The following is a 13,036-nucleotide window of genomic DNA, read 5'->3' on the forward strand; positions in this document are numbered from 1 at the left end:
CCTCAAATTAGGACAAGGGTGCTAATTTGCCCCTTGCCAGCCTCCTTGGAGTCTCCATAGGGCCTGGGAAGATGCTGAGCTTCCTGAATGATCAGCTGATTGTCCCCAGGGATTTTGCAGATGGCCAACAACAGGTCTGTGAGCACAAATTCTGTTGGCCTGTGTGGACTCTGCTGAAGAGGCCAGGGTCAAAGGTCAGAGTGCTGGGAGGCTCTGCTTGCTGGAGCTGCAGGAGCTTGTGGGAGTGGATATATGTGCTTGGATACCAAGGACAAAGTCCAGTAATAAATTACGTGAGCCCAGAGTGCTGAGCCACTTCCTCCTTGGGCTCTTCCATCTCTTCCAGCTCTCCTTTACTCTCCTCCCCACCCTGAGCCCTGGCACTGCCTCCTGTTTTGCTCTCAGGGTGCCTAGGCTGCAGCAGAAGTGAGCCAGCCAGACTTCAGCCTTGACAAGGTAAGGGAGTGCCAGGGGTTTCTCTGCCTGTTGGATATACTGGCCTACTCGATGAGAGGATGGGAGGAGTAGGTCACCTCTTGGAGGCAGGTGGCAGGACATGTGGGAAATTGGGGGTCACAGATGTGGGGAAGTGCAGCAGAGTTCACCTGGAGACGAAGTGGGACAGGCCTATGAAGTAGAGGGCTGAAGATTCTGATTAAAAACCTGGAAACCAGAAATGCCAGCCCCAAGTCTGGTCCATCAGGTTGAGGGCCAGCTTGAACAGCCAAGGAGGAAGGAGAAGTTGTCCTGGCCCTCTGCTACAGGAAGGCAGACTTGCAAGCAGAGGGAGATGGCCGGGGCTAGGGCTGCCCCAAGCCCAGCAGCCTCTTCAGAGCAGGAGGGCCTCCCTGTGGGGTCAAGGGGTGTGAGGATAGCCCAGGTGCTGCTGACTGGGCACCGGGCAGACATCAGCTGTGCCATGTGTGCTATCTTAGCACACACTTTCAATCACCACGGTGACACTGCCTTTTAGTTCATGGATACGGAGAGGGAGGACCCTGGGAGCTAAGATACACCAGGAAGGAGCAGAGTTGGGGTCTCACTCTAAAGCCAGGCTTCCCTGAGTTACGTGGGCACCTGCCCTGGCCACTGTGAATAATCAAGTTAGTCACCTCTGGATGGCCTGGTCCCCAGGGTGAGACAGGACCCTGCCTATCTGGTCTCAATCCCTCCTCTGGGTGGCCTGTTGGTTGTTGGAGAAAGGGTGATTGAAGGAAGGCCACCACTGTGGGATTCCATGGCTATCTCACCTGCACTGGCCAAGGTCAGGCTCCCAGTAGATGTGGGGCCCCATCCCAAATTTCCTAAATTGGGCGTGTTTATTCCATACAACTAGGCTTCCCCCTCAGGTTCCTCTCTGTACCTCTGGACTTGAATTTTTGTTCTTACCTATAGACCTGTGAACTCGGTCCAGGATTTTGGTTTGAAGAAAACCAGAACTCTGTGTGGGGCTCTCTAGGCCTGGAGCCCACCCCTGAATGAACGCTTAGCTCCATACATGCCCAGAGCAGGCTTTCTCCATCTCTTGGACTCACTGGGCACCTGCTAGCTGGCCCTCAGAGGCTTTTTTTAGGAAGACATATTCCCTATGTGTCTGTTTTGGGCCTTGCTGCTTCCTCAACATGGGCAGATGCCAGGGTGTCCAGGTCTGGGAAGAGGTGACTGGAGGGACAAGCACTTCCCTGTTACCTGGTTGTATTTACAGAACTGTGCTTTTTCTGTCTTACCCACATCCTTGCTCTCACATGCTCAGTCAGCAAGCCACTTAAGGAAGAAGAACACGATGTTCGCCTCAGGAAAACACTAAGATTAGTAGGGTAAACGTTTTGCTCAGCGGCCCTGGGCCATGAGCACCTGGAGGGCATGGACTGCACATCCTCCAGATTTCTCTGTCCCTCTGTTTCTATTACACCCGTCCAGGGCATGGCAGAGCACAGGCATTTGACAAATTCATGCTAGAGGAAGGTGTGGAGTAGTCTGCAGTGCAAGAAAAGCCAGGAATGAAGTCAAGTTTCCACTTGAGTGCCACGTCAGACCTTTTTGTCTAGCTCCTTAATTAGTCAGGCACCTGGCATCATGCTTCTTCACTGCAGGCAGGAAGTGAGACTGCTCAAGGGAAGAGTGTACCCAGGGGCACAGGCTTCGCAGGCATCCGGGAACCAGAGGCGGAGATCAAAAGGGCCAAGACAGGTTAGGGAGGGACAGCAGCAGAGAGGATGCTGTGGGGGAAAGACTACAGTGGTGGGGAGCAGGGATGCTTCAGGCTAAGACAGCAGCAGCACAAAGATGCATAGGAAAGAGCTTAGGGTCTCTCAGCTCGATATTGTCACACGTGGCAATGTTTTTGGCATGGAGGTAACCAGGCCCTGTGCTCACTAAGGAAGGACAGGATGGGGAACTATGGCTTCAAATCCTTACTCTAGGCTTCCCTGGGCAGAAAAGAAGGGCCCGGGAGCACTGTGTCTCTGAGCCAGGGGGCACCTCTCAAGGACATGTTCCTCCTGGGCTGCCAGTCCCATGTCTCCATGGGACTGGCATCCTGCAGACACCACTTTCATGCTGAGCCATTGGTGGAATGATGGATAGATTTTGGAGAAATCAGAGAAGCAAGTCCACATGGGGAGCTTCTATTGTCCCAACTAAAGGATGATAGGAGACTAAAGGGTGGAAATGAGGGAATAGAGCCTCTAGTTTTTCCTTTCTTTTAATGTCTTTTTGGTATTAGGATAATGCTTGTCTCATAGAATGAGTTAGAAAGTGTTTTCTGTGTGTCTGTTTCCTGGAAGACATTGTAAAGAATCGGTATCATTTTTTCTTTAAATGTTTGGTAAAAATCATTGGTGAAACCATCTAGGTCTGGTGCTTTCTTTTTTTGAAAGGTTTTTTAAAATATTGGTTCAATTTCTCTAATATAGGCCTACTCATATTGTCTATTTCTCCTTGTGTGAGAGGAACAAACAGACAGGGAGAGAGATGAGAAGCATCAACTTGTTGTGGCACTTTAGTTGTTCATTGACTGCTTCTTATAAGTGCCTTTACCTAGGGATTCCAGCTGAGCCAGTGATCCCTTACTCAAGCTAGCAACCTTTGGGCTCAAGCAAAGGACCATGGAGTCATTTCTTTTTTTTTTTTTTTTTTTTTTCTGAAGCTGGAAACAGGGAGAGACAGTCAGACAGACTCCCGCATGCGCCCGACCGGGATCCACCCGGCACGCCCACCAGGGGGCAACGCTCTGCCCACCAGGGGGCGATGCTCTGCCCATCCTGGGCGTCGCCATGTTGCGACCCTCCTGGGTGTCGCCATGTTGCGACCAGAGCCACTCTAGCGCCTGGGGCAGAGGCCACAGAGCCATCCCCAGCGCCCGGGCCATCTTTGCTCCAATGGAGCCTTGGCTGCGGGAGGGGAAGAGAGAGACAGAGAAGAAGGCGCGGCGGAGGGGTGGAGAAGCAAATGGGCGCTTCTCCTATGTGCCCTGGCCGGGAATCGAACCCGGGTCCTCCGCACGCTAGGCCGACGCTCTACCGCTGAGCCAACCGGCCAGGGCTCCATGGAGTCATTTCTATGATCCCATGCTCAAGCCAGCAACCCTGTACTCAAGCTGGTGAGTCTGCTCAAGCCAACGACCTTGGGGATTTGAACTTGGATCTTCAGCATCCCAGGCCAATGTTCTATCCACTGTGCCACTGCCGGGTCAGGCAAAAATTCCTTGGTTTCAGTAGCAGAATCCAAATGGCTTAGCTCAAATAATCAAAATACAAAAAAACAGAGAGAGGATTTCTGTCTTTTGTCTTCTTCTCTCCCTTCCTGCCAACTTTATTCTCTCAAACAAGCTATTTTCAGGGAAATAGGACCATAGTCTCTGGCAGTTCTTGAATCAGATTTTATAACTTTAAGACTGAAGAAAAATAAACCAACCCCCAGCTCCAATTCAGAATATCCCAGGGAAAACCTGTGATTGGCTCCTGCTTGGGTCTTATGTCTTCTCTGGGGGACCATAATTCATGGTCCCAATCAGAAGTACATTGTAAAAAAATGGATGAGAAGTTTCCCAAAAAGAAACAGAGGAAGGAACAGACAGAAAAAAACAATCAGCATATCTCTCCCACACCAAGAGATCAAGGTAATGGGAAGAGCCCTAGGAGGAAATTGAAGGTGCTCTCAGAAGCAAAGCGAAGGCAAGAGGTGAAGTCCTGCAGAAGCCAAGGGGATGTGATCAGGAAAGGGTGCATGGCTAAGAGTCTGAGTTTTGAGAAAGCAAGAAGGAGTAGAGCTACAGGACCTGTCCAACATTGGCCCTGGAGGGCTCAGTGTCGTGCTTGTTGGTATGTTTGTGGAACCCAGGGCTGGGAGGGCATAAAAGGTGAGACAGTGAAGGCCGCATGACAGAGAAAATCCTTCAAGCAGTTCAGTTGTGAAGCAAAACCAAGAGAGAAGAGCCCTTACCGATTGGCTCAGTGGTAGAGCATTGGTCCAGTGTGTGGATGTTCCTGGTTCAATTCCCAGTCAAGGCACATAAGAGAAGCACCATCTGCCTCTCCACCTCTCCCCATCTCATTTCTCTCTCTCCTTCTCTCTCTTCCCATCCTGCAGCCATGGCTCAACTGGAGCTAGTTGACCCTGGGCACTGAGGATGGCTCCATGGCCTCTGCCTAAGGTGCTAAGAAGAGCTCAGTTGATGAGCAATGGAGCAACATCCCAGATGGCTAGACATTGCCCCCTAGTGGGCTTGCTGGGTGGATCCAAGTGGGGGTACATGTGGGAGTCTGTCTCTCTGCCTCCCTTCCTCTTATTGAATAAAAATAAATTTTAAAAAAGGAAAAAAAAGAGAAGAGGGCAACAGCTGGAAGGTGTCATGAGGCAAAGAACAGACAGGACCTGAGTTTATGTCTGTGCAGAAAGAAAAGGCCAGAAGAGTAGGAATGGATGAAGATGTGAGAGATGCATTACCGTATTTCCCCATGTATAAGATGCACTTTTTTCCGAAAAATCTGGGGTCTAAAAACTGGGTATGTCTTATATAGTGGTTGTATATCTTTTTACTTGCATTTCCCGCTTTTTCACACTTGTTTTTGTGCTCATTGTTGAAGACAGTGATTCGTCATTAGACACAGATGAGGACAAGCTAATGGATGGGAGTTTTGACAGTGATGAGGAGTTGTATAAATTTTATGATGAATAAAACCTGAGTTCAATAACTTCATGTAATACTTTTTTTCCCCAAAAATTTCAGGCCTCAAAATTAAAGTGCGTCTTATACATGGGAGCATCTTTTTTTTTTTTTTTTTTTAATGTATTTTTCCGAAGTTAGAAGTGGAGAGGCAGTCAGACAGACTCCTGCATGCACCCGACCGGGATCCACCTGGCATGCCCACCAGGGGGTGATGCTCTGCCCATCTGGGCTGTTGCTCCATTGCAACTGGAGCCATTCTAGCACCTGAGGCAGAGGCTATGGAGCCATCCTCAGCGCCTGGACCAACTTTGCTCCAATGGAACCATGGCTGCAGAAGGGGAAGAGAGAGACAGAGAGGAAGGAGAGGGGAAAGGGTGGAAAAGCAGATGGACACCTCTCCTGTGTGCTCTGACCAGAAATTGAACCTGGGACTTCTACACGCCGGGCCGGAGAGCATCTTATACATGGGGAAATACAGTAGTTAGTTATTGCTGCATAACAAATATTATCTCACACAGTTTCTGAAGGTCAGAAATCTATGAGCAGCTTAGCTGGGCATTTCTGAGCCAGGGATCCTCATGAGGTCTGCATTAGTTAGCTCATGCTGCCGTTATAAAATATCACCAACTTGGCAGCTTAAACAGACATTTATGTTCTCACAGTGCTGGAGCTGGAAATTCAAGACTAAGGTGATGGCAGGGTTGTTCTATATTGAGGCTTCCCTCTTGGCTCTCAAATGACCACCCTCTTGCTTCTTTGTCCTCGTATGGTCACCCCTCTATGCATGCACACCTCTGGTATCTCTTCCTTTTCTTACAATGACGCCCATCATGTTGGATGAGGACCCACCCTCAAAGCCTCATTTTAACTTCATTTCCTCTTTCAAGGCCATGGATCCAAATGCAGTCCCATTTTGAGGTACTGGGGCTTAGGACTTCAACATGTGAGTTTGCGGGGATAAAATTCAGACCCTAACAAGATGGCAGTCAGGATGTGGACTGGAGCCAGGGCATCTGAAGCCTTGACTAGAGCTAGATAATTTACTTCCAGGATCACTGTCTGCTGACCGAGACCTCCGTTCCTTACTACATGGGCCCTGGTTAGTGCTGCTTAGTCCGCATGATGGGGCAGCAAGGTTCCCTAGGCCAAGTGACCTTTGAGAGAGCGGGAGGGAGACACAGATCCTTTTACACACAAGTCTTATAAGCTATATGTTACCACTTCCACCTGATCACATTTGTTAGAAGTGGTTCACTGTGTTCACACTCAAAGTGGGAAAATAAGACTCCATCTTTTTTGAAGGAAGGGGTGTTGGATAATTTGTGGTTTTGTTTCAACCACCACAGTAATTGATAAAACATAAGCCCTGGTGGAGAAAGTCAGAGAGGGCAGGGCTGCAACAGTGGGTGTGGGGCCATCAGGGGGTCCCCTCCTCTGAGCAGCTCCTTGGCTGCTCACATGTATAGGGGAAGGCAGGAGTGGGCAGAACTTGAAGCTGGATGGGGTTTCCCTTTTCCGGTGATGTATATGGAGGTGTTTTGCAGAGTGAATGCTAGGAGGGAACTTTGAAGTAGGAATTTTTTGTTTTGTTTTGTTTGTTTTATTTTTGCAGAAAGAGTTCACCAAGGCCCAAAGAAGAGGTTCCCTAAAGATCATTTCTAAAGTCTCAGGGGAGGTACAGGCCATGAAACCCCCATGGCCCATGTTTTTGGTGGGGGTGTGACCCACCCTTGGCCATGTTAAACTCAGGGCTGGGACTCTGTTCACAAGAGGGTGGTGGACCAGAGGTGTGCACACAGTGTGTGGCTTATCGTGCTTTACTTTTGTATTTATTTTGTTGATGGGTAGTTATGTAACACTTTGTGTTCCACTTATGGACATTTATAAAATCACTGGTTGCAATGGAAATGAAGCTAGGATGAGGGTTGATAAACTGGGGAGAAACAGGGGGCTGAGGGCCCAGATGAAAGGAGGGAACAGCTGCTCCTGGACGTAGGTCTGCGCTATATGCAGGGAGCATGCTGAGAAACCATCAGAGTCCCAGCCACTCAGTGTGAGGAGGGCAAGGCAACAGGGCTTCAGGTCAGCACAGGACCCCTCCTCTTGGCCAGGACTGTGACCTCCAGCCCCTGCCTGCTTGCAGCTTCTCAGGCCTGCTCCAGTGCAGAAGGCCACCAGGTGCAGGGGATAGGTTCTTTTGTGCAAAAAGACAGATCCAGGTTGAGTTCCCAGTGATGCTGCTCACTAAGTCAGCCACCTGCCTTTGCCAAGCCCCACAGGGAAGCACTTGTATTCTGGGGAGCTGAGAGGTTTAGATAAAGTATGATGGCTGCTTACCTCAGCACTTCCTGTTGTGTATGGTGATGACAAGTTTTCACAGATATTGAGCCAGAAAAAATATGCAATTCTGATAAAGACAGTGTCTTAAGTATGTTTAGAACCCAGTAAAAGTGAGATAGGATGAAAGAAGCTGAGAAAGCATCTGCTTACATTTGGAAGGAACAGCAACTTACTCGTTTATTCAAGAATCATGTCTGGAGTCAGGCCCAGGTCTAGGACTTGGGCATGCTAGAGAGTTCATGGAGCCCTCCAGGGCTCCTTCAGGGCCACAAGGGCTGACTGTCTATTTTCTCTCTGCACACAGGCTTCAAGGAGCTGCTGTCTCAAGATGTCATTCTTTAAGCTGGTAAGAATTGCATCTGTCTCATCTAGGGATGGTTTGTTGTGGCAGGTCCAAGAGGCTGCATCAAACCAGTCCCAAGGAATGAAGAAAAAAGGCAATGAGACCCTACAAGGAAAAACCAGAGAGATAGAGTTTGAAAAACAAGACAGGTTATATGATCTAAAGAAAACCACTGTAGCCAGTTTCTGGGCCTCAGCGGGGGGCTGGGGCACAGGTGCTCAGATATCCCTCACTAGTATTCAGATTTAAAGTGTGTTAACAAAGGCATTTCTCATTGTCCTCAACCTGCACAGTTGTAGGGAGCTATCCCAGAGAAGGAGGGAATGAATGCTGGGCCAGAGCACCAAGTGGGGCTCTGCATAGTTTTCCCTCACAACTCAAAGAGCATTTGTTGTGTGTCTGCTCTGTCCCAGTGGCCAGGAGACAGTCTATATGAGAAGGGAGAATAGGAGCTTTGCATTTACTGTTGAGTTGACACAACCCTACCCTAGGGTAGGGGTGGGTGGACCTGCCTCCAGGCAACCTGGGTAGTGTCTGCATGACCAAGAAGCTCAGGGGGCAGGGGGAGCCCAGAGTAGAGCCATCAAAGCAGCCCAGGCATTCTTCCTCGCCCTCCAGAACTCTAGCCAAAACCCAGTAAAGCCAGAACATGCTACAGTGTCCTCTTTGATAATGTTAATATGGAATTAAGCAAGACTCGTGAAGACAAAATACATCGGCAAGGCAATTTTAATAACTTCTGCAGAAGGGCATGCTGCCGCTATGGAAAGCCAGCCAGCAAGTGCACAGGCAAACAGAAAATTCTGTTTTTATTCCTAACGCAGGCCCTAGGATGCTGGGTCTTGCTCCATTGGCTGGAGTGTTAACCATACAGTCTTATTCTTTCTTGATTGGCTAGTTTAAATGGCCACACCAAGGTGGAAGGGAGAGATGGGGATATCATTAACTAGGTAAGGGGGTTGAGGAATGGTCAGAAACAACCAGATGACCGGACAAAGGGGGCTGGAGGATTGGTAAACAAGTTAGCTATTTCTCATTCTATTCCCTGGTCAGAGGAATTTGAATAAAGGGGGTTGGGAATTAGTTGAAGAACATGAGTTAAACATTTCCTTCAATAAGAAAATGCTCCAAGGCCTGACCTGTGGTGACGCAGTGGATAAAGCGTCAACCTGGAAATGCTGAGGTCGCCGGTTCAAAACCCTGGGCTTGCCTGGTCAAGGCACATATGGGAGTTGATGCTTCCAGCTCCTCCCCCCTCCTCTCTCTCTCCCTCTCTGTCTCTTCCTCTCCCTCTCTCTCTCCTCTCTAAAAATGAATTAAAAAAAAAAAGAAAAAGAAAAAAGAAAATGCTCCAAATATTCTCCCAAATGCAAAACCACAAAGTGGCCATTGTCTCCCGGCCATGGGATCCACACTGCTGAGAGAGGGCAGCAGCACTAAAGCATGTGCCTCAGGGTTCCTGCGACTGAACCCTCAAAGCATCTGACTCACAGAATGAGTGGCCAAGGCTTGTTTCTTTCCATTACAGAATAGAGGCTGTTTCAGGCTAGCCGCTAGAGAGAAAACACATGTGGTCTACAGAATCAGGTTGTAAGAGTTTCTGTAACTCAATCACAAATATAGAATCTGGCACCACTTTGAGGCATGAAGAGGTGTGAAGGCAAAGCCAACCTTATTTTACACAGCAATGCATTAGCCCCCAAGGGTCTCCCTGGGAACTAATTTCAAGCAGAATATAGAAAGATGCCTTTTGCAAACATATCACTTTGCAATTATGTCCTGTTCTATCTTCTAAGATTGCAAATTCCTTGAGAGGAGGGTGATGGGTTTATACATCAGCGACTCCTTCAGAGGACCCAAATGATTGCTAAATAGAGGGTAGAATCATGCTGAGCTTATTATGGGCATGTTCTCCATCTGGGTCTGCTCTGTGGTTAGCACCATCTGGGCTCCTTACCCGTGTTACATGCCATCTTTACACTGGCCATGTGAAACTTCGTTCAACAGATGAGGAAACTGAAGCTCAGAAAGGTTAAGCGACTTGCCCAAGGCCAGACAGCTCATAGAACATAGAGTAAGAATTAGTACACAGGTCTGTCTGACTTAAAGGGGTTTTCTATTTATTCATCTGCTCAGATGGCCATCACAGAATACCACAGAATGGAGGGCTTAAACAACAGAAACCCATTTTTTTTTTTTTTTTGTATTTTTCTGAAGCTGGAAACGGGGAGAGACAGTCAGACAGACTCCCGCATGCGCCCGACCGGGATCCACCCCGCATGCCCACCAGGGGTGAAGCTCTGCCCACCGGGGTGCGATGCTCTGCCCCTCCAGGGCGTCACTCTGCCACGACCAGAGCCACTCTAGCGCCTGGGGCAGAGGCCAAGGAGCCATCCCCAGTGCCCGGGCCATCTTTGCTCCAATGGAGCCTTGGCTGTGGGAGGGGAAGAGAGAGACAGAGAGGAAGGAGGAGGGGGAGAAGCAAATGGGCGCTTCTCCTATGTGCCCTGGCCGGGAATCGAACCTGGGTCCCCCGCACGCCAGGCTGCCGCTCTACCGCTGAGCCAACCGGCCAGGGCCAGAAACCCATTTTTCACAATTCTGGAAGCTGGAGGTCCAAGCTCAGGCACCGTCAGAGCTGGTGTCTGGTGAGACCTCTCTACCTGGCTGGCAGACAGCCACCTTTCACTGTTTCATCACATGGCCTTCCTTCTATGCTCACCGAGAGGGCGACCTCTCCTTTCTCCTCCTCTTCTTGTATGGACACCAATCCTCCTGGGTTAAGGCCCCTACTCTTTTGACCTCATTTAACTTTAATTATCTCCTTAAAGAACCTATGTCCAATATGGTTGTATCGGGGGTTAAGTATTCAATACATCAATTTTGGGCTGCTACAATTTCAATCCATAACAGGCTTTAATCTTTACTCTAATCTCTATTAATAAGCACATTAAAACATGTCAAATCACTACATCATGAAAGAGTCTCTATTTTTTAAAGCAATTAGCAGTGGGTCCCTTAGCCCCTGGGCCTGTGAACTTTTCTGTATAATTAAAACAGAATTTGAATTGGAGAAAATTGATCTTCACACTTCACAATTACAGGGAAGCTTTGTCATTTGTGTGCTGAGCAACCTTAGTTGTGACTCTCTGTTTTCTGGACCTCCGTTTCACCATCTATCAAATAGACCGTCTGTCTGGCTTTTAGTCACTTTATGAAATCTTGTTTTCCTTCCAAATGAGAACTATGAATGTTTTTATACCTGTGTGTAGAGGGACTGAAGGCCTTCCATGAAAAAGACCAGATGGACGTATTTTGAAACTCAGAGTGTCTTTCTGTTAGATTGGTCCCCAATCCAATGCATGAAACCACAAACACTTGTTGAACTTTGACAGTAAATCCTTTATTTCTAGCCTCCGTCAAAACATGCCTTAACAGGTGGAGGTAGGGGTGGGAGGTCTAATGACCAGGTACTGAGGGGAGCATTCCTGGGAAGAATGGGGCCCTGGGCACCAGCAGTAACCATGCTGTCTGTCCCTGTGGAATGGCCAGGCTTCTCTGGGTTTGCTGACAGACCTGTGGGAGGGAGGGCTTAGCCCAGAGGCCTACTGATGGAGGTGCCTCCATGGCCCATCTGCAGGCACAGAGCCATCTCCAGGCTCATCTCCTCTACTGCAGAAAGAGAAAGGCAGGGCCAGTGGGCACATGGTACTGAGGCACAGGGCCAGTGTTAGCAAGTGGGCTGAAAGAGCCTGCACGTCTCTGAAGATGGGTAGAGGAAAAGCATCTGAGGAACAGGTCTGACCTGTTCATGACATCAGGTCTTTGGATTTCCTCATAGTGACTTCTGTCTGAGGTTGATTGGAGGACCACCACCTTCCAATCTGCAGAGCTCTTTCTACAGAACTGGCAGCATCTGGTTGTCTGGCGCCTCTCATCAGGGAGTGATGAAAGCTGCGTAGAGCTTTCTGACTTCTGGAACTCAGCCTCTATTTCTTGAATCTCAACATAGATGTTCACTTTCTTTACAGCTGAGATCTCCTGTGGGATATCTTCCCATCCACCCTTTTCTTGATTTGGCGGCTTCTGCACAGTCATCTTTTTTGGCCGACAGAGTTCATGAAAATGCTCTATTTTCTCCTGCTTGATTTCCTATTGTTTCCTAGCAGAGCTTTGGCCCAATGGAGTGAACAAAAACTGTGTCTCAACTCTTATTTATTCTTGCAGCTCTCATCAGACTGATGCCTCATCATTCAGTCTGGATCAGAAGGGTTCTCTCTTTCCCATCTTTGGTTTACTCACATCGGTGTTGCTGTGAGATGACCTTCACATCTTTGACTTTTTATATTATTTTATTTATTCATTTTAGAGAGAAGAGAGAGAGGGCCAGGGGAGGAGCAGCAAGCATCAACTCCCATATGTGCCTTGACCCAAGTAAGCCTAGGGTTTCAAACTGGTGACCTCAGCATTCCAGGTAGACGCTTTATCCACTGCGCCACCACAGGTCAGGCCTCACATCTTTGATTTTTAATCTTCTTTTTCTTAAGTGAGAAGCAGAGAGGCAGAGAGACACACTCTCGCTGGCACCCTGACCAGGATCCACCCAGCAAGCCCCCTATGAGGCGATATTCTGCCCATCTGGGGCCATTACTCTGTTGCTCAGCAAACAAGCTATTTTAGCTCCTGAGGTGAGGCCATGGATCTATCCTCAGTGCCTGGGTCCAACTTGCTCCAACCAAGCCATGGTTGCAGGAGGAGAAGAGCGAGAGTGAGAGCAAGAGAGAGAGAGAGAAAGACAGAAAAGAGAGAAGAGAGAAGAGAGAGGAGAGAAGGGAGAGGGGAGAGGCGGAGAGGTGGACAAGCAGATGGTCATTTCTCCTGTGTGCCCTGACCAGGAATCGGACCCAGGACATACACATGCCAGTCAACGCTCTACTGCTGGGCCAATAGACCAGGTCTTTGACTTTTAATCTTCTTGCTTTGGTGACTTGCCAGCTGTTTCTGCTGCACACAACAACCATTCACACTGGAATTTCATCCTGCTTAAGAAAGCTTCCCCTGGCACTCAGAAGTCCTCACGTCATTTACTTAGTTCACTGAGCAGAGCATGTTGCACATGCTGGTCTCTTGAATTCTGTAGCAATGGTCTCTTGCTGTTCTCTTTAATTTAGCTTTTGTTTTTA

General features: G+C 48.7%; 1 protein-coding gene across 1 annotated transcript in view; it reads left to right on the top strand.

Moving 5' to 3' along the window:
- The first annotated feature begins 307 nt into the window (after positions 1-307).
- MYO7B (myosin VIIB) overlaps positions 308-13,036 on the top strand; it is a 99,708-nt gene continuing 86,979 nt past the window's right edge. The window contains exons 1-2 of the mRNA XM_066280514.1: positions 308-456; positions 7,815-7,856. Coding sequence (XP_066136611.1) covers positions 7,839-7,856 — 18 coding nt within the window. The 5' untranslated portion in view covers positions 308-456; positions 7,815-7,838. The remainder of the gene's footprint in view (positions 457-7,814; positions 7,857-13,036) is intronic.

Source organism: Saccopteryx bilineata, chromosome 5 (genome assembly GCF_036850765.1).
Source record: "Saccopteryx bilineata isolate mSacBil1 chromosome 5, mSacBil1_pri_phased_curated, whole genome shotgun sequence".
Lineage (NCBI taxonomy): Eukaryota > Metazoa > Chordata > Mammalia > Chiroptera > Emballonuridae > Saccopteryx > Saccopteryx bilineata.